The 25,028-nt window shown below is 49.5% G+C and overlaps 2 protein-coding genes across 5 annotated transcripts; one reads left to right on the top strand and one right to left on the bottom strand.

Annotated features, from left to right (window-relative positions):
• Positions 1-500: 500 nt before the first annotated feature.
• Positions 501-13,010, top strand: RAB3A (RAB3A, member RAS oncogene family). The gene is made up of 5 exons (XM_035119122.3): positions 501-608; positions 6,869-7,096; positions 9,891-10,009; positions 10,928-11,052; positions 12,383-13,010. Exons 2-5 carry the CDS (start codon positions 6,869-6,871, stop codon positions 12,574-12,576), a joined length of 666 nt encoding a protein of 221 aa, XP_034975013.1. The 5' UTR covers positions 501-608; the 3' UTR covers positions 12,577-13,010.
• Positions 13,011-16,778: 3,768 nt separating this feature from the next.
• Positions 16,779-24,979, bottom strand: MPV17L2 (MPV17 mitochondrial inner membrane protein like 2). Of its 4 annotated transcripts, none has more exons than XM_088673125.1 (6): positions 24,902-24,979; positions 23,729-24,802; positions 21,022-21,192; positions 18,803-18,879; positions 18,592-18,720; positions 16,779-18,038 (listed from the first exon to the last, which is right to left on the bottom strand). In XM_088673125.1, the coding sequence occupies exons 2-6, from the start codon at positions 23,904-23,906 to the stop codon at positions 17,967-17,969; spliced, it is 627 nt and encodes a 208-aa protein (XP_088529251.1). In that variant the 5' UTR covers positions 23,907-24,802; positions 24,902-24,979; the 3' UTR covers positions 16,779-17,966. The 4 variants fall into 4 exon arrangements, with proteins under 4 accessions (XP_088529251.1, XP_034975014.1, XP_088529252.1 ...); XM_035119123.3 differs by having other exon boundaries at positions 23,729-23,948; XM_088673126.1 differs by having other exon boundaries at positions 24,910-24,979.
• Between the last annotated feature and the right edge of the window lie 49 nt (positions 24,980-25,028).

Below are 25,028 nucleotides of genomic sequence, written 5' to 3'. Positions count from 1 at the left end.
TCATGGCGATAATTGAACAGAAAAGCGCAACAGCAGACTATCCTGAGGTGAAAAATTGGTCAGAAATTCCCCTCGTGGTCTTCTACTGATTTGCGTGATTTATTTCTGGATGACCAGTATTTATAGGACTCTTGAGGCGGCTTAAGAGCCCTTTAATAAAAAAATAGAATCTAAGAATAAATAAATTCCCCTCAGGGTCACGCGATTTGCTTCGCCACAGATACGCCTAGAAGGCGGGGGGGGGAAGGGAAAAATGGCGGGAGAAAGAAATCTCGCGAGGTTTCGTGAGGCTTCTCCCCCTCCCCCCGCATCCCTCCTTAGAAATAAGCCCCGTTGGGTTTTATTCAAGCTGGTTACAGGGCTGCCAATCCTAGGCGATCCACCAATCGCGTGGCGGGATAGGTAGCTCCCACGAGCCCGCCTCCAGGAGCTGTCAAGGCGGAGGCGGCGCTTTGCTCCCTGACGTCACCCGCTCTATTTGCATAGCCGCCCTCCCCTTTCGGAGCGCTGGTGACGTCAGCCCGGGTTCTGCAGGCAGGTGCCGTCGCCTCGCACCGCTTGTGCTGCTGCTGCTGCATTTGCTGCTAGACCCGAAGCGCGTTCCCGAGGTGAGTGCGCGCCTTGGGCAACCCCCCCTAGCTTTGCACCCCCCTGGGGCCGTCTTTGCACCTTTCCTGCATTGCACCTTTTGCACCCCTGCATTGCATGCGAAAGAACGCGTCTCTTGGGGGGTGGGGTAACCTTCATTTGACACATGCAAAGAAAAAGAAGATGCAAAATTGCAAAGGTGGGGGGGGGGCAAGCCTAAAGCGCTGGATTCTTTACCAAAAACATAATTTAAAATGGAGGTGTTTTGGACAGGGGTGATGCTGGTTTGCTAACGGGAGCGGTGCTTTCCGCCTTTTTAATTCTGCATTTTCTTGCAATGGGCGGCGATGGGCTAAGCTGGAATTGCTGGCCTGGCAAAAGAGGCTTCGGCGATGCAGATGGTAAACAGGCGGATTGGGAAAGGAGGGACCGGGGGGGAGGGGGGAGCGAGCAGCGCAGTTGGAAAAGGAGCCAGATCTGCTGGTGGGGGGGAGGCAGATTTTGCAAAATAAAGCAAAAACCCCAACTCAAAAAGCAGGGGAAAAACCTCCCCAAACCTCTTGGTTTTGTGGATCCGAATCGCTTTGGCCGGAGCTCACCTTTCGTTTGACAAGAATGAGCTTAAGATGGCTTTTTCTTTCTACCTCTGCCCCCTTTTCCAGCTTGCCAGTTGCAAAGCTAAAAAATAAAAAAATCAAGGCGGAGAGAGGCAATTCATTCACGTGTTTTGGATCCTCTCTCTTCCCCCCCCCTTTTGCAGACCATAATTGCAACCCACTGCGTGCTTCTCTGGGGTGAGCGATGCAGCATTGAGTGTAGGCAAGAAGGAGATGATGTTTTTTGGGTGCTTGCCTTGCCTTTTGCACAGGAAGGAGAGAAGGTGGAAATGGATTGGGATGGGGTTCACCGCCAGCGTTAGCCCTACTCGGAGTAGACTCATAGCATTGCATACACCCCTTTTTCCGGGATGTACCCCCCTTTTTTGCAATTCCATCTCCTTTCCTCTTGGTTCCCAGCGGAGAGGGACGTTTGCAACTGGATCAGATTTGGGCAGCGGGAGAAAGGAGCATGTGTCCTGTTGATGGACGGCTGTCCAGGCCAAAGGGCTGCCACGCGACGCCTGGCATATGAATGATTGATGCCCGGGTGCCAAGGGCAACCAGGAAGCTGGGCCCTATTGATGTCGCCAAGATGGACGTATTTTCTGTGGGGACCGGGGCTGATGATGGCTGTCGGCCTGGGTGGAGGGCTGGATTTACGTCTAAGCTCAACAAGCGCTAGCTCTACTCTCTTGGTGGCCCCCCAAAAATTAAAGAGGGAAAAAACTGGATGTCCAATTCCAAAATATAAGATAAAAAACAAACAGAATAAAACCTCCATCCAGCGACAGTGTTTTGTGTTGTGTTGGCTCCTCGGATGTAAGTCATGGGCCCCGCCTGCTATCCTGCTCCCTCAAATATCCCTGCTTTGCTCCTTTCTATATATAGGGTGCCGGCATTCTGCATGGACTGGTTGCAGGGCAACAGGTGCAAATGGCTTGAGATACCTATCAGGTCCATAAATGACCATTCTAGCATCTATTCAACACAAAAAACAGCAACAATTTGTTGTGGACAAATAACAGCTGGACAGAGAAAGGGCCCCATTACCTTCAGGGGCCACAGGGCCACATCAAACCTAAATCCGGCCCTGCCTGGGTGGCATTTAAAAGTGGGCTGCATGTGTGTGAACCAAGTATGTGGGGCAGGGGAGGAGGAGAGGGCCTGTTGGTGGCTTAGGTGGAGCCCCCTGTTCAGGAGCAGTCTATCTGCGGACAGGCAAAGAGATGGGGCCCTGCTGCTTGAGCATCTGGCTCCATTGTTGTTGGCCGTTAGATTGTTTTCGGCAGGATTAGATCAAATCTCGCATGCGGCCCCCGGGCCTCTCTTACCAAGCCCTTGGCAGCTCCTCTTGGTTTTGGATTGGCTGCAGTGTTGCTCTCGAACTCGGACCAGGTCTCTTGGAGGTGAAATTTGCATTGGTGGCTCCTCCCACTCCTGGCCCCACCCACCGTGAGGCTGTGCGGCCCTCGGGACAATGGCACAGTGCAGAATGTGGTCCCTGGGGTCACGCAGGGCTGGCGGGGAGGGCAGGATAGGGGGAAGCAAGGCAGACGAGGGCCCCGGAGAGATCTGGGTTCAAATCACTGCTCAGCCATGCACCGGGTGACCTTGGAGGCCATTGAGTGTCTTCTCATCCTTTCCTACCTCGCAGGGTTGTTGTGATGATGAAATGGGGAAGGGGAGGGTGGGAGCAACTTAAGCGCCCTGGAGGAAATGCAACAAATATTTACAATGTTTGAGATGCTGCATAATAAGTAGAATAGTTGTTTTCTGCATTATTAGAGGGATTCTAATAATAATTTATCTAGGCAATAAATATATTTATTATTATTATTATTATTATTAAGTAAATTTGTATACCGCCTGATAACTGCAGGTCTCAGGGCAGTTCACAAGATAAAATTGCAATATAAAACCACAAAATGCAGAATAAAAATAAAAATGAGAACAATCCAATAGTGCCCCAACTCCCCAACACATTTTAAAAGGGCATTGGATGTTGAATCAGCCAAAGGCCTATTTGAAGTGAAATAATTACATAATTACTGATATGTAATAAAAAACTTTATTATATGAGGAAGCCTCAGAGGAAATATGGAATACACAGTAAATAACAATATTATGATTATTACAGCAATTCTTGGAGCAAATGTGAGTTATGTAATAAATAACAATAATATTATTTTGATCATCCAGAAGAGATATCTATATCGAGTAATCCTCAGAGAAAATATGGGATACAGAGCAGATAATAACAATTTCATTATTATCAGAACAATTCTTGGGGCAAATGTGAGTTATGCAATGAAACGACTGTACTTTTATTTCAGTCATCCTTGGAAGAAAGAGGAGACATGTAATATTCTTATTACTATGGATATGTTGTTGTTTTTATTTTGATTATGTATTTTTATATTTTGATTTTATTCTGTGAACCGCCCTGATAACCTCTGGGTATAGGGCGGTATATAAATTCAATAAATAACAACAACAACAACAATATTATGTCATTATGCAGCCTATTTTCATTTCCCGTAAGCAAAATCAGTGGGTGGGGGTCCCCGTTCTGGGTGGGGAGGGAGCGGAAAGTAGGGCGTTTCCTGCCCTCCATGAAAGTTTGAATGCAGCCGCTTTGCATTCAGGTCCCAAGTTCATCGCCCTGGGGAGCTGTTGCTGCCAGTCAGAGCAGGCATTACTGAGTTAGGTGGGCAAGCTGGACTGGATTCAGCATAAGGGCAAGCTGGACTGGATTCAGCATAAGGCAGCTTCTTTTACCCCTCTGTGTGTTGTCGGGGTTGCAGAAGGAAGCAGACCCCGCAGGATCGCAGCCAGCAGGGAGCTTGTTCCCGATGTCAGGGACAGAACATCCCTGCGTGGGCAAATTTAGCTTTCCGGACCGCCTCCTCTGACGCAGGAAAACGTGGCTCTTCTTCTTCTTGCTCACAGATGCACGATTTTCTCTCCCTTGCTGGCAAGAAGGGAAAAGTGTGTGTCCATGTGCAAGGATATCTGGTGCGTTTTCGGACTACAACTCCCATCGGCCAGTGCCGCTGAAGGAGAAGGATGATGGGCATTGTAGTCCACCAGCATCTGAAGGAGGGGCACTGCGTTGACACCCCACTGCAGTCGGGGCTTGAGATATCCGTGGCCTGAAAAAGCCAGATCAGCCCTCTTCCCGTAGCCAGACTCTTCCCAAATTTTGCTGGGGTGTGTGTGTGTCAATGCTGCATGCCACAAACAGCCAGGCAGTGGGGGGGGGGGCGCAAGTTGTCGGCCACCTGGTGTGTGTGTGGGGGCCATCTCCTCTCCATTTCTTCGAAGGAAATAAGGAGTTTTCCGTCAGCAAAAGCAAGCTGCCCGTCTCTGTCTTGATCTCACTTAAACCCATTTCCTTGTTATGCTTCTTTGGGGTTTAGCTTCTTTGCCATAATTAAAATTCCTGGAGGTTTGGGGTGAACCGGGGGGGGGGGCGCATCCTTCTCAACGCGGCTTGGGGACACCCCCCCTCCCACGTCCTCCCTGATGCATGAAAATACCGCTAACTAGGATCTGTTTTTATTATTATTATTATTTAATCCTCCCCAGCCTGGGTGTGCAAATGTGTCTCCCCCTCCCATAAAATCCCGGTTGAGGTTGCTTTGACGCCTCCTGTAGGAACGGCTCGGCGGCCCCAAGATTTGCATGATGCGAGCGACTGGCCATTTAATTAGCTAAAAGGGTTATGCAGAAGGAAAAGTAGGCCGTGGAACAAAGCATGGGGGTTTAAGGGCCGGTTATAAGGGTCGCGGCCCTCCCCACCCCCAGACTCCCGGGGAAATCTAGCCGGAAGCAGCATTTTGTGGACAACACCATCATCAAAGAGAGATCTGCTCATTTATTTTGCTCAGCTTTTTAAATCCAACAGGGTTAGAAAGGGATCTGGGCAGTCAGTGGGTAAATGATACGGAGTGGGCTCGATTGGAAAAGATGGCGACGGATTCGTGGAAATGAACAATCCTTGTCTCCATTCTGGATTCTTAAAACTTGCCTTGGGGTTGATGCATCCCCACCAACATTTGCAACCGTAATGCATGCATTTATTTAGAAAGGTAGAGATGCTTTATTTTTTTATGGTGCACGGCAAAACACAGCAACGAGTGATGGGATTTGAAAGGGCTGAAAGTCTTTGCCGTCTTGTTTTCCTTCGCATAGACACTTCAACCCCAGTGGAAGGCAGGTCTCTGGATGTCACTTTGACTAATAACCACATATTAATTATTATTTTCCCCTTCCGCAAACACTTTTCGCCAGCTCGCATTTCCAGGGAGCGTACTCTGGCTGGTGAGCTGCATTGCAGGAGGGGGAGGAGGAAGGGGGATGCAGAACGGAAACTGGCTTTCGTTTTCTTCCCAGTCTGTTGTAATGACGCTGGTCCTTTTTTGCATAGTTAAGGGGGAAAGACAGGGCTATGAGCCTTGTTATCGTTACTATTTTATGTTTGCCCATTTTACGCTCACGACAACCCTTTGAGGGAGGCTCCTTTGAGAGACAGATCTCTTATAATGATGGTGGCGGTGATAATTTATCAATATGCCACCCATCTGACTGGGTTGCCCAAACCACTCTGGGTGGCTTCCAACAAATTAAACACATTAAGCACAGTAAAACTTGAAACATTAAAAACCTCCCTAAACAGGGCTGCCTTCAGATGTCTTCTAAACATCAGATAGTTGTTTATTTCCTTGACATCTGGTGGGAGGGCAGGTGCCACCACCGAGAAGGCCCTCTGCCTGGTTCCCTGTAACCTCACTTCTTGCAGGGAGGGAACCGCCAGAAGGCCCTCAGGAGATGGACCCCGGTGTCCGGGGTGGAGATGTTCCTTCAGGTCTACTGGGTCGTTGAGGGCTTTCAAGGTCAGCGCCAACCCTTTGTGTTCGGAAACGTCCTGGGAGCCAGTGAAGGTCTTTCAGGACCAGGGTTACATGGTCTCAGCAGCCGCTCCCAATCAATAGTCTAGCTGCCGCATTCTGGATTAGGTGCAGTTTCCGGGTCACCTTCCAAGGGAGCCCCACGGAGAGAGCATGGCAATAGTGCAAGCGGGAGATAACCAGAGCATGCACCACTCTGGCCAGACAGTCTGTGGGCAGGGAGGGTCTCATCCTGCGGACCAGTTGGAACTGGGAGACAGCTGCCCTGGACACAGAATTGACCTGCGCCTCCATGGACAGCTGTGAGTCCAAAATGACTCCCAGGCTGCGCACCTGGTCCTTCGGGGGCACAGTTGCCCCATTCAGGACCAGGGAGTCCCCCACACCTGCCCGCCCCCCAGAAACAGTCCTTCTGTCTTGTCAGGATTCAACCTCCATCTGTTAGCCGCCATCCATCTAGAAGATGCCCCCTATTTTTGGAGACTCAGATTTAAGAAAAGGGAGGGTTTTTTGATGGCCCTGTGTATAAGACGCCCCCTAATTTTTGACATTAATTTTTTGGGGGGGGGGAGCCTAGTCTTATATACGGGAAAATGTGGTCTTTTTAAAATACCCTTTGAAAGGTTTCCCATTTGAAACAAGCTCTTGCTTTGGTTTCTCTTTAACCCTTTCTGGCTTCCCCGGGTGTCTCCTGGGGTCCTAGCGAGGGTTCCCCCGGCGGGCCCCCCACCCCGCCGCTCACCCCCTCGCCTCCCCTTCCTCTGTCCCCAGATGGCCTCCGCCACCGACGCCCGCTATGGCCAGAAAGAGTCCTCCGATCAGAACTTTGACTACATGTTCAAGATCCTCATCATCGGCAACAGCAGCGTGGGCAAGACCTCCTTCCTCTTCCGCTACGCCGACGACTCCTTCACGCCCGCCTTCGTCAGCACCGTCGGCATCGACTTCAAAGTCAAGACCATCTACCGCAACGACAAGCGCATCAAGCTGCAGATCTGGGTAAGGAAAGGGCCCGCCTCGCAGGGTCGCTCGCCAAGGGTTCGCTCTTCGTTTTATTGGCCAGTCACTTCATTTGGTTGACCATCTTTTTCCGTGTACAGTGGAACCTCTGCTTACGGACATAATCCGTTCCAGAGGTCCGCCCGCTGGTCGAAAAGGGGCGCTAGAAGAGGCGTCTTGTGTGCATTCGGTGGTAGCGTGCTTCTGCGCATGCGTGAATCACGGCAAACCCAGTGTTTACTTCCAGGTTTGCCACGGACGCAACTTGGAACATCCACGAGACGAGGTGTATGTAAATCAAGGTTCCACTGTATAAGACTAGGTTTCTCCCCTAAAAATTATTATTATTAATAATAACTAATAATAATAATAATAATAATAGTTTATTATTTATACCCCGTCCATCTGGCTGGGCTTCCAACAAAATTTTAAAATACAGTAATTCCTCAAACATTAAAAGCTTCCCTAAATAGGGCTGCCTTCAGGTGTCTTCTAAAAGTCAGATAGTTGCTTATCTCCTTGACATTTGATGGGAGGGCGTTCCACAGGGCGGGCGCCACCACTGAGAAGGTCCTCTGCCTGGTTCCCTGCAACTTGGCTTCTCGCAACGAGGGAACCGCCAGAAGGCCCTTGGTGCTGGACCTCAGTGTCCGAGCAGAACGATGGGGGGTGGAGACGCTCCTTCAGGTATACTGGACCGAGGCCATTTAGGGCTTTAAAGGTCAGCACCAACACTTTGAATTGTGCTTGGAAACATCCTGTAGATCTTTCAAGACCAGTGTTATGTGGTCTCAGCGGCCGCTCCCAGTCCCCAGTCTAGCTGCCGCATTCTGGATTAGTTGTAGTTTCCGGGTCACCTTCAAAGGGAGCCCCACGTAGAGCGCATTGCAGTAGTCCAAGCGGGAGATAATGTCCAAATTTTGGGGACGTCTTATACACAGATAGATCCTCCTCCTCCTCCCCCCCCCCCGTTTTCTTAAATCGGAGTGCCCCAAAATAGGGAAAAAGACAGTATATGCTGCCTTTCGTCAAAGGATTCCAGGGCGGCGTATGACGTTAAGAACCCGTTTTTGGGGGGTTCAATAATAAAAACAGGATGAAAAGCAGAATGGTAAATCACATGTGTGGTGGGAATGTACGATAATAAGAGAGTTCTGGGGTATAATCCATAATGAACTCAAAAAGATCTTCAAACTCTCCTTTAAAATAAACCCCTCTGAAGCCTTCCTGTGAGGTATTCTGTCCATCGAAATACCAAAAAAATACAGAAGCCTCTTTATGCACGCAACCACAGCGGTTAGGATTTTAATACCAAAAAATTGGAAAGGCAGCACAAAAACCCACTGGCAAGCGAAATTGAGAGTACAGTGGTACCTCGACTTCCGAAGGCGATCTGTTCCGCGGCGCTTTTCAGAAGTCGAAACCTTCAGAAGTCGCAGTGTCCATTTTGCGCATGCGCAGACCGCGTGCCCGCAGTGAAAATACTTCCGGGTTAGCGGACTTCGGAAGTCGAAACCTTTGGAAGTCGAGGTGCCACTGTGTTTAGAATTGGTGAAAATGACGGAGAATAAAAGGAAACTCAAACCAGAAAGTCTGTAAAGATTGGATCTTTAAAGAATATCTCAGAAAGTATTGTGATCATGTAAATCTCCTAACAGATTTAGACTGAATCTTGAAATGTTAGGAAACTATGAAACCTAAAATTTCTTTTGACAAATATCAGAAAAGAATGATGATGATGAAGTGCGTACAGATCAATACGGTGTAAAAAGTACAAGGAGGTGGACTGGAAGTTAAAGGGTGTGAATGTTAAATGATATGTTAGTTTATGTCAGCGTTTGTGGTTTGTTTATGTTGTTTTGTTTATGTTTTATGTCAACTGTTTTGTAATAAAGAATCTTTTTAATAAAATAATAATAAATAAATAAATAAACAAACTTGCAAATAATAAAAAGATAATGAAAAGCAGAATGGTAAAACGTTCGTTAAAACAGTCTGTCTGTCCTTCTGGCTTTTAACAGCCCATAGATTATTTAATAATAATAATGATAACAACAATAATTTTATTTATACCCCGCCCTTCCCAGTCAAGACCGGGCTCAGGGCGGCTAACAACAAAAATATCAACGCAAGTATAAAAGAAACAATTCAATTAAAATGCAGATTAATACAATGTTAAAATTCAATTTTAAAATTAAAAATCTACAAGTAAGATAAAACCATTCTAAGATAAGATAGCCAAAGAAGAATGTTTTCGCCTGGCACCTAAAGTTAGTTTAGTTTAGTTATTTGTTTGATTTGTTTACTGCTGTTCATAAGATTGGTTCGCAGAGTAATAACAACTCACCCCTCCCCACATATATATTTAAAAATAAAATTATAAAAATTCGCCACGGTATCATTAAAATATATCCCAGTGGTGTACTACCATATAAAAGCATAAAACCACATAGCAAAATCATAGGTGCTTAGGAAGATGTGAAATTTAACCTGTGTCAGTATTTTAACTTCTGGTATATCTTAAGCTACTGTAAATTTTTCTTGGGTGTTATTTTACTTTTTTGTAAGCCACTCTGAGCCCTGTGGGGTTTTGGCTTTTCTTTTTACAATCAAGCAGTGTATAAGTTTGATGAAATAAACCCTACAAAGGAAAAGAAGGAGGGATCTTTCAATGGGACCGAAAGAGCCCCATTTCTCTGCCAAGAAAGAGCTCCTTCCGGCTGATGTTGGGGCAGAATTGGGGGCCTGATCCTGCCGGGCCGCTCTGTCACAACCTCTCTTGGCCTTTCCCCAGGACACGGCCGGGCAGGAGCGATACCGGACCATCACCACCGCCTATTACCGGGGAGCCATGGGCTTCATCCTGATGTACGATATCACCAACGAGGAGTCCTTCAACGCCGTCCAGGACTGGTGAGTCCCGGAGGAGACCCTGGGAATAATAATTTTTATTAATTTTCCATTATAATCCAATAATAGCCTCACTGTACCAATACCAAGATATACCCTACTTTCCCGTGTATATGATATGTTACTGTTCTAGTTAAATAAATTGTTTAAATTGTTATTAAGGAAATGATTATTTTCCTCCTTCCAACAAAGTACAGCAGAAAAGTTGTCCAAATATAAATTGTTGACTTATTAAACCTCACCATAATTTCATAATTATCTGTCAATGTATTTCTAATAGTATAACCAAATCAGTAATTTTTGATATAACAGTAAAATACGACTCTGAAAATTTATTATTCCAAAAAGGAAGCCTCCCTCTGCTTGTAAATATTAAGTTTATACCAGCAAGAATGAGTCTTTCTGTAAAAAAAGTCTTGCTGACTAATGATTTAAATTGTGATGTAAATTGTGATTTAAATCAAATCCACCTTGAGTGTGGGCAATACAGAAGTGTGACTCTGGGGGAGAAAGAGACTGAAGGCTGCCCTTTGCTAGCCCAGATGGGGGGCAATGGAGGGCAGAGAGCTCTCAGCTTCTGAAGCACATAGTCCAGTGGTTGGAAGGGCCCCTGAGGGTCATCCAGCCCACCCCCTTGACTGAAGCATCCCTGACCGATGGCCTTCCCACCTCTGCTTAGATACAGTGATGGCCAAACTCAGCCCTCCAGCTGTTTGGGGACTACAATTCCCATCATCCCTGACCGCTGGTCCTGTTAGCCCTGGGATGATGGAAGTTGTAGTCCCAAAACATCTGGAGGGCAGAGTTTGGCCATCACTAGCTTAGAAGCTCTGCAGGAAGGGGAGGTGGTGAGTGGTCTTTTTGGCTGTCCAAACAGTCTTCCCATGACCCCCCTCCTTGCCGCTTCCGTCTCTCCGCCAGGTCGACCCAGATCAAGACCTACTCGTGGGACAACGCCCAGGTCCTGCTGGTGGGGAACAAGTGTGACATGGAGGACGAGCGGGTCGTCTCATCGGAGCGGGGCCGCCAGCTGGCCGAGCACCTGGGTGAGTTGGCAGCCGGAAGAAGGCGCTCCGGGGAGAGAGAGAGGGGAAGCAGGAAGGGGGAAATCCAGGAGGGGGAGAGGCTTCAGGGCTTTGCAAGGTTTCTCCTCGGCCACCAAGGATGACTTTGGCCTGCCCAGCGGGGTTGTTGTGACGATGGCGGGGTGAGAGGCACATGGGCAGCGCCTTGAGCTCTTGGGAGGAAAAGGGCGCATCAGTGTAATAATAACAATGGAGAGGATAGTAGTAAAAATAATGGTGTTTCATGATGGTAATAATAATAATTGGTGGCTAAAAGACAGTGGCACCTTGGTTTACGGAGGTGATCCATTCCGGAAGACCGCTTGACTTCTGAAAAGCGTTCTAAAACCGAAGCATTTCCTTCTGGAAGCATTTACTTAACAGTAAACTCAATACGGAAGCCGCAGAGCATGTTTGACTTCTGAAAAGCGTTCGAAAACTGAAGCATTTCCTTCCGGGTTTTCGGCGTTCAAAATCCGAAACGTACAACTTCTGAGACGCTCAAAAACCGAGGTGCCGCTGTTATAGTAAGTGGTATGATAAAAATCATTAATGGTGATTCATAGAATTGTTCGAGTTGGAAGGGACCCTGAGGGTCATCCAGTCCAGCCCCCTGCAAGGCAGGAATCCCGGTTCAAGCATCCAAGACCGATGGTCACCCAACCTCTGTTTAAAAACCTCCAAGGAAGGAGAGTCCGCCATGGCTGTCAAACGGCTCTTACTGTCAGAAAGTTCTTCCTGAGATTTAGTTGGAATCTCCTTTCCTGGAACCTGAAGCCATGAGTTCAGGTTCTACCCTCGAGAGCAGGCGAAAACAAGCTGGCTTCCATCTTCCATGGGACAGCCCTCTGTAGGGAAGGTTTTTAAAACATTTGACGCTTTGTTGTGTTTTTAATGTTCTGTCGGGGGCCGCCCTGATTGGCTGCATATAAAGGAAATAATGCTAACTTATAATAATAATAATAATAATAATAATAATAATAATAATAATAATAATAATACATAGAAGAAGATGATTCAGGTGTTAATGATATAATAATGGAAGAAGAATGAGGGGGAATACGAGGCGGGGGAATATGAGAGAGGTTTGCCCTTGGGCGGGGGCAGTTTCTCTGTCTCTCCCCCCCCTTGTGTTTGGCCAAGGCAGGAGGGTCTTTGCCTTGTTGGGGGTCCTGCCGGGCGTTTTGAGATCCCTGTTTCTCCTTCCAGGGCTCTCTTGCATTTCCTCCCCCCCCCCCCTTTGCTCTCTGTCTCTCTCTCTGTTCATTATTATTCTTTTTTGCCAATCCCACCCCCTCCCCCTCCGCACCAGGGTTCGAGTTCTTTGAGGCCAGCGCCAAAGACAACATCAACGTCAAGCAGACCTTCGAGCGCCTGGTGGACATTATCTGCGAAAAGATGTCCGAGTCGCTGGACACGGCCGACCCCGCCGTCACCGGGGCCAAGCAGGGTCCGCAGCTGACCGACCAGCAAGCCGGGCCCCCGCACCAGGACTGTGCCTGTTGAAGAGACTCCCAGGCGGAGCCCCCCTCACCCCGAACCTCACCCCGTCCCCCTCTCCTGCCGCACCGTCCTCCTTGCCTGCCTCATGTCTCCCCCCCCCCCGCCACCTCCCGAGTAACTATGGAGTCCTGGCCTAGCCATTTCCCCACCCCCATTGACCCATCCCATTGCTTTATCCTTTGTGGGGTTGTTGGTTTTTGGGGTGGGGTGGGGGGAACGAGACCCCAAACCTAGGAGGGGTGTAAAAGCTCAAAAACAAACCACCTCCCTTCGCTCACCTTTAAGGGACGGGTGAGAATTAAGCCCCCCACCTGTCTTATCTTTGTGGATTGTCTTTTTTTGTGTGGGGCGGGCTGGGGAGGCGGGTCTTCAGCGTGCAGAGGAAGCTATTTAAACTGTTCAGGGTTCTTCTTTAAGTTATTTATTTATTGGACCACACGCCTCTATTTGTAGCTATTCTTGGTTTTGCAAATCTGGGTGTCCACCGCTGTTCCTCTTTCTTCCTCCTCCACCTTCCTTTGCTGGTTCTTTTGTCCATGCGTTCTGTGTGTCTCCCCCCAAAAAACACCCCGTCGTGTTGAAGAGAGCAGAGCAGGCCCCCCTTGCTTGGACCTGCCCTTGCCGCCAGGGTTTGACTCCTCGGTTAGAGCGGCTGCTTTCCCTCCTGAAGGAGTTTCTCCCTGTTCCGGCCCCTGGGCTCGTCTCCAGGTAAGGCTGGGGGAAACCAACCTCAGAGAGCTGCTGCCAGCCAGTGGGTGCAGCACTAAGTTAAATGGACCGGCGACCTTACTCCTCACAAGGCGTATTCGTTGGAATCAGCCACAAAGACCGGTGTCTTAATTTTGTTTTTTAGCAATTGGGCCATTGCTCAGCGGTAGAGCGCCTGCCCTCCGGTTCTCGGTCCCCAGTGGTATCGCTAGGTGGAGCTGGGAGCAAACCCCCCCCCCGGCCTGGAGGGCCACTGCCGGTCAGTGTAGACAATATACCAAGCAAGACAGACCCAGCAGTGACTCTTGTGTAAGGCAGCTCCCTGGAATTAAGCCTTGGAGAACTCTTCCTCAGTTTGATTGGATTCCTGAAGCCAATTTGCTTTGGTCCCCGTGTTTGAATTCTGCAGCTCCCGTCCCCGTCCCCCCCGGTTTGGTCACCTGGGGAGGCCCCCTCGCCAAAGCAGGATTGGTCCTGCAATGCCGCTAGCGGGGAGGCCCACCCACACCTGCTTCTGTGCAATGATGGGGTCCGTCCTTCCCCAAATGGGTCCTCTCTACCTCCCAGAGTGGCGGCGTGTGGCTGTTGTGGCGTCTTCAGGCCAGGACAGGTCTGGCCCTCCAGGCAACGTCCGGCTCCCAACTTGCTAGCCAGCGAGGGAGTTGGGAATCTTCAGATCTCCCTTCTGAAGCCTCATTCGGCAGCATAGAAAATGACGCCTGGCTCTCTATGCTTTCATACGACAGCCACGATCTAGGAAATGGCTCAATTTGCAGTTGGGGGAATCTCCTGGCCTCCGATTTGTCTGGACACAGATCTCCCTGCTTTCCAGACTCTCTTTGGCCTTGCTGGCTGGCTAGCCGGGGAGGGCAAAGACCCTCCTTGCTGGACCGGCGTCACCAAAATTCCGCCAGGGGCACTTTCCTCGATTCCCACTGCTGCCCTGCAGAGGACAGCTTGTGTCTCTCTCTCTTTCTCTCTCTCTCTCCCTCCCTCCCTTCTTTTCCCAGCTGTGTCTAAACCCCTGCAAAAACCCCTTTCCGGTCGTCCTCCTCCTGTCTTCCTTGGTGTACAGGAAAAAGGAAATGCAATCCCCGCAGCCCGTTCCCTGTAAATAGAAGTAGACTCTGAAGTGTGTGTGTGTGTGTGTGGAGGTCCTATTGCCGTGCTGTGGTTTGTGCTGTTGGTGGTTTTATTTATTTATGTTTCATGTGTGTGTGTGTGAGCGTGTGTTTGGGGTTTTTTATATTTATTTAATATTTATTTATTTATTTTATATTTATTTATTTATGTTCGAAGCTACGAACATGAGTTTGACCAAACTGCGGGAGGCAGTGCAAGACAGGAGTGCCTGGCGTGCTATGGTCCATGGGGTCACGAAGAGTCGGACACGACTAAACGACTAAACAACAACAACAATATTTATTTAAAGAAAATGTTAACACACGGTTTTTCAGTTGCTTGTAGGTTATTCTCTTTTTTTTAAAAAAACAACCCCACTGTATTTAATAAGATGAACGAGAATAAGGCAGACCAAGGTTGGCAACAGGAGCAGCCGCTAAACACCTCCTCGGATTAATCCACATTTAAAGCAGTATCGCGCCACTTTAAAGAGTGACAGCTGCCCGCACTCCCCCCCCCCAAAAAAATCATAGGAATAGTAGTTTGTTCAGGGTGCTGTTCCCTTCGCAGAGCTACAGTTCCCAAATCGGTTTAACAATCAACTCTTCTTTCCAGGGAACTCTGGGAATTGTAGGACTGCATTTAAAGCACTATGAAACTCCTCCCCAAAGATCTCTGGGAACTGTAGAGACCCCACCCCCTCACGGAACCACAATTCCCAGACATCACAGGCAACTCCATCCTTTCAGTTAGGCCCATGAGGGCCAGTATCTTAAGTTTCTTCCGGGGAAAGGTGCCAGGTTCAGTTTCTGGGATCTCCACATAGCGATGGGACCCTGGACAGCTGCTGCCAGTCAGTGTTGGCAGTACTGAGCGGCATGGCATTCTGTAGAACGCAGCTTCCTCATTGCCCAAACATATCCCCTCTGGGAGCATGTTTGGGTCCTTGATGGCGCAGACCACTTAGGGCTGCGTTCCCCAAACTTGGGTCTCCAAATGTTTTCAAACTACAGAGTTCCTTCCACTTTTGTGGAACCACCTTCTCCAGTCTTGTCCAGTTTTGTCGGTCTTCCAGACCGACAGGCCAAGGAGAGTTCTTCAGCAGCTTGCGTTGATGCATCTGATTTGCAATTGGGAATTTGATAACTTTGGCCATCTGTACTTTGCAGGGCTGGAAGCCAGATTCCGGCACCGTCTGCACTGAATAGTCAGCAGCACTTGAAGCAGCCACAGGTTCCCCAAAGGATTATGGGAAAGGTTTGTAAAGGATGCTGAGAGCTGGAATTGGGAGGTACATACATGTTTCCACCACAGAGCGGATTCCAGAGCCAATCCCTCTTCCCAGAAAACGGGGGGAATGGTAGGCTCTGCAAAGGGAATAGGGGTCCCCTACCAACTCTCAGCATACTTAAGAAACTCTACTTTCAACGCTCCCTGACCCAGGTCCTGCTAGCCAGGGAGGATGGTCCTGAAAAACACCCGGAGGCCCAAGTTTTGGGAATTGCGGACGGAGTAAAAAGTTGCAAGAGGAGAATCCCAAGCGCTAAAACAGAGATTGTAATGCAGGCAGTAAAACCTGTCTGGAAATCGTAAGGGGAATTGAGGGAGGAGGGGTGTCCCTTAAGAGCTCTCAGCACCCTGAAAACTACAGCTCCCAGGATTTCGGGGTGTAAGGCGGAGCCGTGACTGAGGATATCCTGTCCCCTGTTCAGATGCAGCCTCCGTCGCTCCCCGAGTTAACCTGAAATGAACGGATGTGGCTGGCGTAGGGCAGCCTGTTTCAGTGGGCCTACAATTGGACACCGCCTCTTGCCTTCCCTTCTGACACGAGGAGGGGGGACTTGTTGCCCCCCCCAGGTGCTGCTGGTGCTCCAGATCCCATCAGCAGCCAGCTGTTGGGAGCCCAGCCAACATCTGGAAGTCTGGTTTGCCCTGTCCACCTTCTACATTCCCTGTATCCCCCCCCCCAATGAGGGCATTCCGGGTTTTTTTCTTGGACCCCGGTTCCTATGAACCTGAACCGCTTTGGACCTCAGCCTCTGGGAGCAGGGCTGCCTGAGGCTGGTGGCATCTGCCGGGCACCAGGTTGGGGAAGAGGCTGTTGTGCCGTAGGAGAGGGGAAAGGTGGTGTGGCCCCCACCTGCTGCTCCTGCCTCCCCCGACCCGCAAGCAATCTTTCCCCGCTTCACCTGGAGAACTCCTGGCTTTAAATATTCTCAAACGACCAAACTCCACTGTTTAAAACATTCCCCTTTTCTCTTTATTCCTCACCCCTCCATCCCACGATCCCCCTTTTCTTTTTTCATGGAAATGCTACGTACCGTTTTGGGGTTTTTCCCCGTTCTGGCGGATATTTAGACACAAAACATTCTCTCTCTCTCTTTGTGAAGTTTACTTCTATGGGGAAAATTATATATATATATATAAATATAAAAATATATATATGCTGTACTGTATTTAAAAAAAAAACTGTCGGAAGTGTCAAAATGAGTTCAGTTTCTTAAAAAAACAAAAAAAACCATTAAAAGCTATGGGGTGGAAAGAAAATCCCAATATCGTGGTACCAAGAAGAGTTGTGAAGAAATAAAATTCTGATCACGAGAAGCATTCCACGCTGCTAGTCCCTGTGAAGGAAAGGGGGAGGCCGAGCGCTTGAAGGGCATCTAATGTGGCAAGGGGGGGGAGTCGGGTGCTTTTAAAAGGGGTTTTCTCCCGCATGGCTGCACCTCCAGCAACAGAGGCAGTCTACCCCTGAATGCCGGCTGCTGGGAACCGCAAGCCCGGAGTGCCTCGCTGCTGCTCTCACACTTGGTTCGGGGGCTTCCCTTCGAGGGCAGTGGGTTGGCGGTGGTGAGGCTGGGAGGCCGGGTAAGTTTTTAGAAACGAGGAAAGAATGGGATTCTAGAGTCGGAAGGGACCCAGAGGATCATCTATTCCAACCCGCTGCAAGGCAGGAATATGCAGCTGTCTGTCCTATACGGGGATCGAACCTGCAACCTTGGCCATGGGGCCAGCCGCTGCCGTTCGACTGCAGTCGGGAGCCTGGCAGCTCTGCTGCACTCAAAATATAATTTAATAATAAGAATAATCATTTATTACTTTATACCCTGCCCATCTGGCTGAGTTTCTCCAGCCACTCTGGGTGGCTTTCAACAGGAGATGAACAATACATGAAAGCAGTCATTGAAAGGACAAACTGGCTTGACGCAACGGCAACCAGAGGCGCTGGCGGCAGAGAGAAGCAGCACCTGTCTTGGCAACGGGGTGCAAAAAAAGGCAACCTGCTTTTTCTTTAATTGGGAAGCGCAAAAAAAGACCTGGCACTTTCGACTGAATTGGGAAGGACCGGGGTCCGCAGTCGGGAGAGGCCCAGGCTCCAGATTCCGCCTGTGCCAAGCCCTGAAGTTCCCTGGCTCCGTTTCTGGATCTGAGGCGCTGCTGCATGAGGGAGACGAGGCCTCGGCTGGGAGGGGAGAGAGGGCTGCGCCCCCAGGGGACGGCACCTGCTTCCCAGTGCCCAGGGAGTCCCGGATCCAACCTTGGCGGAAGCGCGTGGCCCGCATTCACCCGGTCGTTTCGATCTCGACTGTGTCGCCTTCGGCCTCTTCCTCCAGGCTGAGGGATGGGTGCTTAGGCTAAAGAGAAAGCGGGGTGGGATCTCATCAGTTGAGGATCTATGTACCTGGTGGGGATCTCTGGCTAGAGCAGAGTGGATCCTCTGGAAGCGGAAACGCAGGAGAGTTGCTGTTGTGTGGACAATCGTGAGCTGGACTGATCGCTGGTCTCGCTAAATACATGGCAGCCTGCCGAAATTATCCCTTAAGGCAGGCACCCCCAAACTCTGCCTTCTAGCTGTTTTGGGACTACAACTCCCATCATCCCTAGCTAACAGGACCAGTGGTCAGGGATGATGGGAATTGTCCCAAAAAATCTGGAGGGCCGAGTTTTGAGGTTTTTATTGTGCTTTAAAATATTCTGTTGGGAGCCGCCCAGAGTAGCTGGGGCAACCCAGCCAGATGGGTGGGGTATAAATAATAAATTATCCTCCTGTCCTGCCCACCTCTGCCCTACAAGAGACCATGGATCCCGAGCTCATGATTCAAAGATCTGAGGCTGCCGTTCTGGGATACCCCCTCTCAGCCGGAGACCCCAAACCTGCGCGCTGCGCTGCTGCCTCGGTTTACCCACCCGGTGCTTCAGGTACGATAGGTAGGTGTCCCAGCCGAGGGTGATGACGTTCATGTAGAGCACCCGGTATGTGGCGGGCAGGAAGAGGAAGTTGATCAGCTGCGCTGGGGGCCACACGCACCAGTCCATCTGCGAGGGGGGAGAGGAAATGGGGGTCAGCTGCCCCACGGGACAGGATGTGATGTCAGGAACGGGGAGGGACGAGTCTTACCTTATAGAACTCCCAAAAATTGTCCTCCAACTCTTGCCAGCTCCGATCCAGTGTTTGCCCCTCCAGAGACCCCATCCCTGCAGGAAGACAAAGGAAATGGTGTGGGGTGTGTGTGTGCAGGATGATGCCAGGCTCACGCCCCCAGAAGCAGAGGTGCGGGGAGTTGGGAGATCTGGGTTGAACCCCACGGGGACAATTTGTGCCATCCCGTTGTGACTTTCTGCCCCCCATTATCGGCTCACACACACTCCCAAACACCCTCTGGGTGACAATCAGATCCAGGGGGATTTCTCTTGAGCTCTGCAAAGGGCATTGAGCTGAATGAGGAAGCAGGAAAGGGCACCCCTTTTTGTCACGGGCTGGATGAAGGCAGAGGAGTGGGGGGCTATGGGCTGGGGAACCCCCAAGGGAAGAAGGCTCAGAGCAAGGGAGGGGGGGTGGGTGAGAGGAGGCCCAGTATCCCTGAAGGATCGTCTCCATCCCGGACACCGGGGTCCCTCTCCCGAGGGCCTTCTGGTGGTCCCCTCCCTGCGAGAAGCAAGATCACAGGGAGCCAGGCAGAGGGCCTTCTCGGTAGTGGCACCCGCCCTGTGGAACACCCTCCCACCAGATGTCAAAGAGAAAAACAACTACCAGACTTTTAGAAGACATCTGAAGGCAGCCCTGTTTAGGGAAGTTTTTAATTAGCCGCTTTGTTGGAAGAATTATTTTATATGAGAGAGGAGGGAGAAGACTGGGGGAATGTTGTGGATAGTAGGAGAGGATATATTGATTAAATATTATCCTTCCTAACTCATGCTAGTGAGTCACATATATAGCAGAGCTCATTCCCCTTTGCACAGCAGAAAGCTAGTTGGTAGATTCGTTTCAACCTCTCTTGTTAAGCAATCCAATTTGGCATGCCCAGATTGAAGTATATTCCTGGCAAGACCCCTTTTATCCCTCCTAAAAAGAACGAGGACACAAGAAACTTCTTTTAAAAGTAAGGAGAAGTTTACCCCCATTCAGTTCCCAGTATGATCCCTGAAGGCAGGCTTTAGGTTGTAGTTAAAGATACAGCGGTGGCTTACCTCCTTGTCAGGATGGGCCCATGGGCTCAGTCCCAGAGAAGGCAGAGGGCTGTGTGGCTGGACCTTTTGCGGGGTCTGCCAGGGTCATGCCCACCTACCTGGCCACATGCAGGGGGACGATGCTCCAGACAGGTATAACAGGAGTTCGGCTGGCCGGATCAACATCCCCCATCCCCCCCCCCGGTCTGTGTCTACTCTAGGCAAACAAGGAATGTTGTACAGTGGTACCTTGGGTTAAGAACTTAATTTTTTCTGGAGGTCCGTTCGTAACCTGAAACTGTTCTTAACCTGAAGCACCACTTTAGCTAATGGGGCCTGCCGCTGCCGGAGCACGATTTCTGTTCTCATCCTGAAGCAAAGTTCTTAACCCGAGGTACTATTTCTGGCTTAGCAGAGTCTGCAACCTGAAGCATCCGTAACCCGAGGTACCACTGTATTTGACTGCTTCAATTGATTGCTGTATTTTTTTTCCGTGTATGACTAGGTTTTTTTCTTTAAAAGCTATGCTAAAAAGTGGGGGCCGTCTTATGCATGGAAAGTGCATAGGGTGGACATTTGACTGGCTGCCGCTTCTTCCGGCAGCTTCTTCCGACGAGGGGACAGACGAGAAGTGGATATTTGGATGCCTGCGGGTGAGCAATTTTTATGGGCAACCCCCCATAAAAAAAGCTCATCAACCCTGCATAATCCGTAACACCCCCCCAAAAAAAGCTCAATGTCTCTGCGGCATCTCCCCCCATTTTCTTAAATTTGAGTCCCCCAAAATAGGGGGTGTCTTATACATGGGGGCGCGTTACACATGGAAAAGTATGGCACATTCCACAAAGACTGGGAAGAGGTCACAGGGCTTAGTGGGCGGGGAGAGTGTGGCAGAGAAGTGTGGACTCGGAGGCAGAAGCTGGAGCAGTCTGGCTGGTGGGAAATCGAGGGAGTCAATGGTAGCATTGGGAGTCAATGGGAGTCAATGGTAGCATTGAGACCCCCCGAGGGTGATATAGCCCAACCCTGGGCAGTGCAGGAATCCTGTCCAGACCCATTGCGCCACAGGAGGGCTATCGAGCCCCAGTCCCCACCTCACCTTCTCCCACACACGCAATCCCTCCAAGCGGGATTTTTCTCCTAGCGATGTCGAGGAACGTCCTTACTCACCCAAGAAGTACCAAACGCCCAGCGCCGGGGAGGCCACGATCTGGTCGATGAAAACCTTCTTGAGGACACTGCGGATCCCGCTGAAGCCAGCAGCGGGGAAGCTGCGGTCGAGCCACAGGTACCAGAAGTGCATTAGCGGGCCCATGCTGCATCCGATGGCAAACATGCGCGCTGAGGAGGAGAAGAAATTTGTAGTCTCCTCCACAGGCAAAAAAAGAGAGGCTCCATCACTTGGAAGTCTAAATGAAGCGCTTGTGAAAAGCTTGGGGGGGGGCAGCAACTTGCCAGGGGTTTTCTAGCTGGGGTTTCTGCATTGCAGGGGATTGGACTAGAGGACCTTTGGGGGTCCCTTCCCACTCTGCAGCTCTGCGATTCCCTGTGCAGAGAGAGATGGATTCCTACTGCCTCCTCCAGAAAACAGTGGGATGGGTGGGTGGGGTCTGCCCCTCCCCCCAGGTACAGGGGTGGGTGGGGTCTGCCCCTCCCCCCAGGTACAGGGAAAAATGCTTTATGGGAAGGAATAGGGGAAATCTACAGCCCCCCAATGTTTCTGGGATACACCTCCCATCATTGATTGATTGATTTGATCAAATGCACACTCCGCTTTCTTGCAAAAAACAGACCCTCGCAGCAGTTGACAAAGGAGATACAGTGGTCCCTTGGTTCTCAAACGCCTTGGGACTCAAACAACTTGGAACCCAAACACTGCAAACTTGAAAGTAAAGAGTTCTGGTTTGTGAACTTTTTTCGGAAGCCAAACATGCTCCATTTTGAGTGCTACGCTTCCGACTTGAGTGCTACAGTTCTGTTTTGAGTGTTACGCTGAGGCCTCTCTGTTTTTGCTATTGATTTCGTGTTTTCGTTGTTGCGGCTTTTTTGTTCTGTTTTTGTGACTGTGTGGAACCCAGTTCAGCTACTGATGGATTGATTGTGTGACTGCAGTACATTGTTTATCGCTTTCATTTTGTGGATCCATGGTCTCGTTGGATAGTAAAATTCATGTTAACTTGCTGTTTTAGGAGTTGTTTATAAACAGGTTAATCCGTTTTGCATGACTTTCTATGGGAAAGCGCACCTTGGCTTGGGAACGCTTTGGTTTTGGAACGGGCTTCCGGAACGGATTAAGTTTGAGAACCAAGGGGCCACTGCAAAACTTGCACCGACGTTCTAAGCAGCTGCGTGGGCTTGTCTAAACAAGGATGTTTTTAGCAGCCACCAAAGGAGTAAAGGGGAAGGTGTCTGCCTAATATCAATAGGCAGGGAGTTCCAGTGTTGAAAAGGCCCGGTTCTTACAAAATGGGAACGGGTCTCTTGCGGCTCCTGCAACAGGGCAGGTTCTGTTTGTGGACTGAAGCCGAGAGAGCTCTGGTCTACTTCAAACTGGGGGGTTTGTCCCTCCTGACGGGCCTGCAGGCTGGCAAGGAGAAAACGCCATGTCACCTTCCTTGAAGAGTCCAGTGTGGACCTTGCCCTTTGGCTAAGCTCTGCGGTGCAGGAAAGGCGGTCAAGTGGCACAGCACATAATTTTTTGCTTTTAAAGGAAGAGCAGCAGAAGAGCTCTTCTGGATCAGGCCAGGCCAGCACCCTGTCTCCCAGTGGCAGAGCAGATGCCCCCAGGGGAGACTCTTGAGGACGATTCAAGCACCAGAATCGTCTCCCTTCCAGCGCTCTCCAGCCACCAATATTCAAAAGCACAGCTGCCTCCGACTCTGCAGGCAGAGCCGAGCCAGCATCACATCACCATTATATTATTATTATTACTGATTGATTTATTGATTGATTGAGTTTATATACTGCCCTATACCCGGAGGTCTCAGGGCAGTTCACAGAAAAGATCACAACATATACACCGTGGCACCTTGGTTCTCAAACTTAATCCGTTCTGGAAGTCCATTCCTTCCAAAACCAAAGTGTTTCAAAACCAAGGTGCACTTTCCCATAGAAAGTCATGCAAAATGGATTAATCCGTTCCAAACTTTTAAAAACAACCCTTGAGACAGCCGTTTAACATGGATTTTACTATCTAATGAGACCATTGATCCATAAAATGAAAGCAATAAATGATGTACTGCAGTCATACAATCAATCAATCCGTAGCTGAACTGGGTTCCACACAGTCACAAAAACAAAACAAAAACGCAAAATAAATAGCAAAAACAGACAGACCTCAGTGTAACACTCAAAACGGAATGGAGGACGTGGTTTGGCTTCTGAAAATTTTTCGCAAACTGGAACACTTATTTCCGGGTTTGCAGTGTTTGGGTCCCAAGTTGTTGGAGTACCAAGGCATTTGAGAACCAAGGGACCAGTGTATTATTTATTGAGTTTATATACTGCCCTATATCTGGGTGGTTCACAGAAAAGATCACAAGATTTATAATCAGAATAAAAACAACAAGCCACTAACACACCCACCCAAAAAGAACCACATTTTAAAAGGGTATAGGATGTTAAACAGATCAGACAAAGGCCTGGTTAAAAAGGAACCTTTTTGCCTGGTGCCTAAAGGTGTGTGATGAAGGCGCCTGTCGAACTGCATTCCACAGATGGGGAGCCACTGCAGAGAAGGCCCCGCTCTCGTGTTGCCACCCTCCGCACCTCTCGAGGAGCATGGCTAATGGCCACGACCCACAGAGCGCGAGACAGACTGAAATCTCAGGTAGCATGGCAGAAAGGAAGTTCCAAGAAAGGGGCGGCTGCAGCTCACCTGTGCGGGCCAGATCCCGCTTGCGCTTGGGGTCCTGCCTCATCTCCCAGGCCTGGCGGAGCGTGTCCCCAGTGGCCAGGAGCCCCCCACAGCTGACGGTGTTGGTGACCAGCAGGAGGCGGCCTTGGAAGAGCGGCTTCCAGTAGATGGAAAAGATCTGCCGGCCACGGGCCATCATCTCGGCGTTTTGTCCAGGCCCAGTGGCTGGCTGGGGGGAGAACTGCAGAGAACCGGGGGGGGGGGGGTGCCACACGCAACCAGGGGTTACTCAAAGGTACACAGTACTGAAACCTCTCTTATTTTTGGTTAAAAAGTGTGACACTGTCATGGGCATAGCCAAGGGGTGGGGCAGCTGCCCCCCAATCAATAAAAATCAATACAAATATGAGGTTCTGCACTCCCCCCCCCAAACAAAAGCCCTCAATTCATTATAAATCATTTTCCAATACTTAACAATTATGCAATCCCACCATATATGAAAAAATGCTGATTTACATTTCCAACACTTATTTCCTTTATTTTTATACATTTTTGCTAATTTTACTGGAGTTAGGTACCATCCATACATCATTTTCATATAATTTTCTTTAATCACCACACATGCAGTAAATTTTATTTCAGACTTCCATAATTTTTCCCAATCTTCTGTATATTGTGTCCCACATCTTGTGCCCGTTTAATCATGACAATTTAACCTCTTCATCTTTCATTTCCCATTCTAGCAACAGATTATACATTTTTGACAATAATTTCTTATCATTTTCTATTATTTCTCTCTGAAAATTTGAGATTTCATACTGAAATCCTTTCTTTTTGTCAATCTTAAATGTTTCATTTCACTGAAAACATTGCAGTCAATCTGTCGCTTGGTTAAATTCTCTCAATTTTAAAGGAGTATTCCATGCTAACAGTTAACTCTCGGAATATGAGCAGGTAATAAAGCAGAAGTTCAGTCTCGGGACTGGCAGATCTAACCGGCTTCGCTTGCTCTGCCCTGCAGCCAGGAGTGCCGTGGCCAGGGAGGCACTCTGCACACGCTCAGAGACACCCTTCACGTTCCTCCTGCTCAGGAACCTTCCGAGGAAAGGGATAGTTGAGGAATTAAGGGGAATATGAGTCCTCGCCTTCCACCCGCCCTCGCTGCTCTGCCTCCTGCACTCTGTGCATGCTCACCTTCTCACCTCGGGCCTCTCTCTCCTTCGCCTCCACGAGGAGGCGTCCGCCGGTGGGTCAGAGTCCACTTCCACCTCCGCGGGGTCACGTGAGCGACAGGCTCACGTGACGCCGCCCGAATCCGCCT

Source organism: Zootoca vivipara, chromosome 6, assembly GCF_965207765.1.
Source record: "Zootoca vivipara chromosome 6, rZooViv2.hap1.1, whole genome shotgun sequence".
Classification (NCBI taxonomy): domain Eukaryota; kingdom Metazoa; phylum Chordata; class Lepidosauria; order Squamata; family Lacertidae; genus Zootoca; species Zootoca vivipara.
This window is presented reverse-complemented; position numbering and strand designations above follow the sequence as displayed.

What these genes read in the sequence shown, in the direction of transcription:
- MPV17L2 (XM_088673125.1), bottom strand. Translation starts at nt 23,906, where the DNA reads ATGATGGCCCGTGGCCGGCAGATCTTTTCCATCTACTGGAAGCCGCTC. An exon ending in GCGGGATCTGGCCCGCACAG is followed by an intron (nt 21,193 to 23,728) that starts GTGAGCTGCAGC and finishes TCTCCTCCTCAG; the next exon opens with CGCGCATGTTTGCCATCGGA. An exon ending in GGGCGTTTGGTACTTCTTGG is followed by an intron (nt 18,880 to 21,021) that starts GTGAGTAAGGAC and finishes GTCTTCCTGCAG; the next exon opens with GGATGGGGTCTCTGGAGGGG.
- RAB3A (XM_035119122.3), top strand. Translation starts at nt 6,869, where the DNA reads ATGGCCTCCGCCACCGACGCCCGCTATGGCCAGAAAGAGTCCTCCGAT. An exon ending in TTCAACGCCGTCCAGGACTG is followed by an intron (nt 10,010 to 10,927) that starts GTGAGTCCCGGA and finishes TCTCTCCGCCAG; the next exon opens with GTCGACCCAGATCAAGACCT. An exon ending in CCAGCTGGCCGAGCACCTGG is followed by an intron (nt 11,053 to 12,382) that starts GTGAGTTGGCAG and finishes CCTCCGCACCAG; the next exon opens with GGTTCGAGTTCTTTGAGGCC.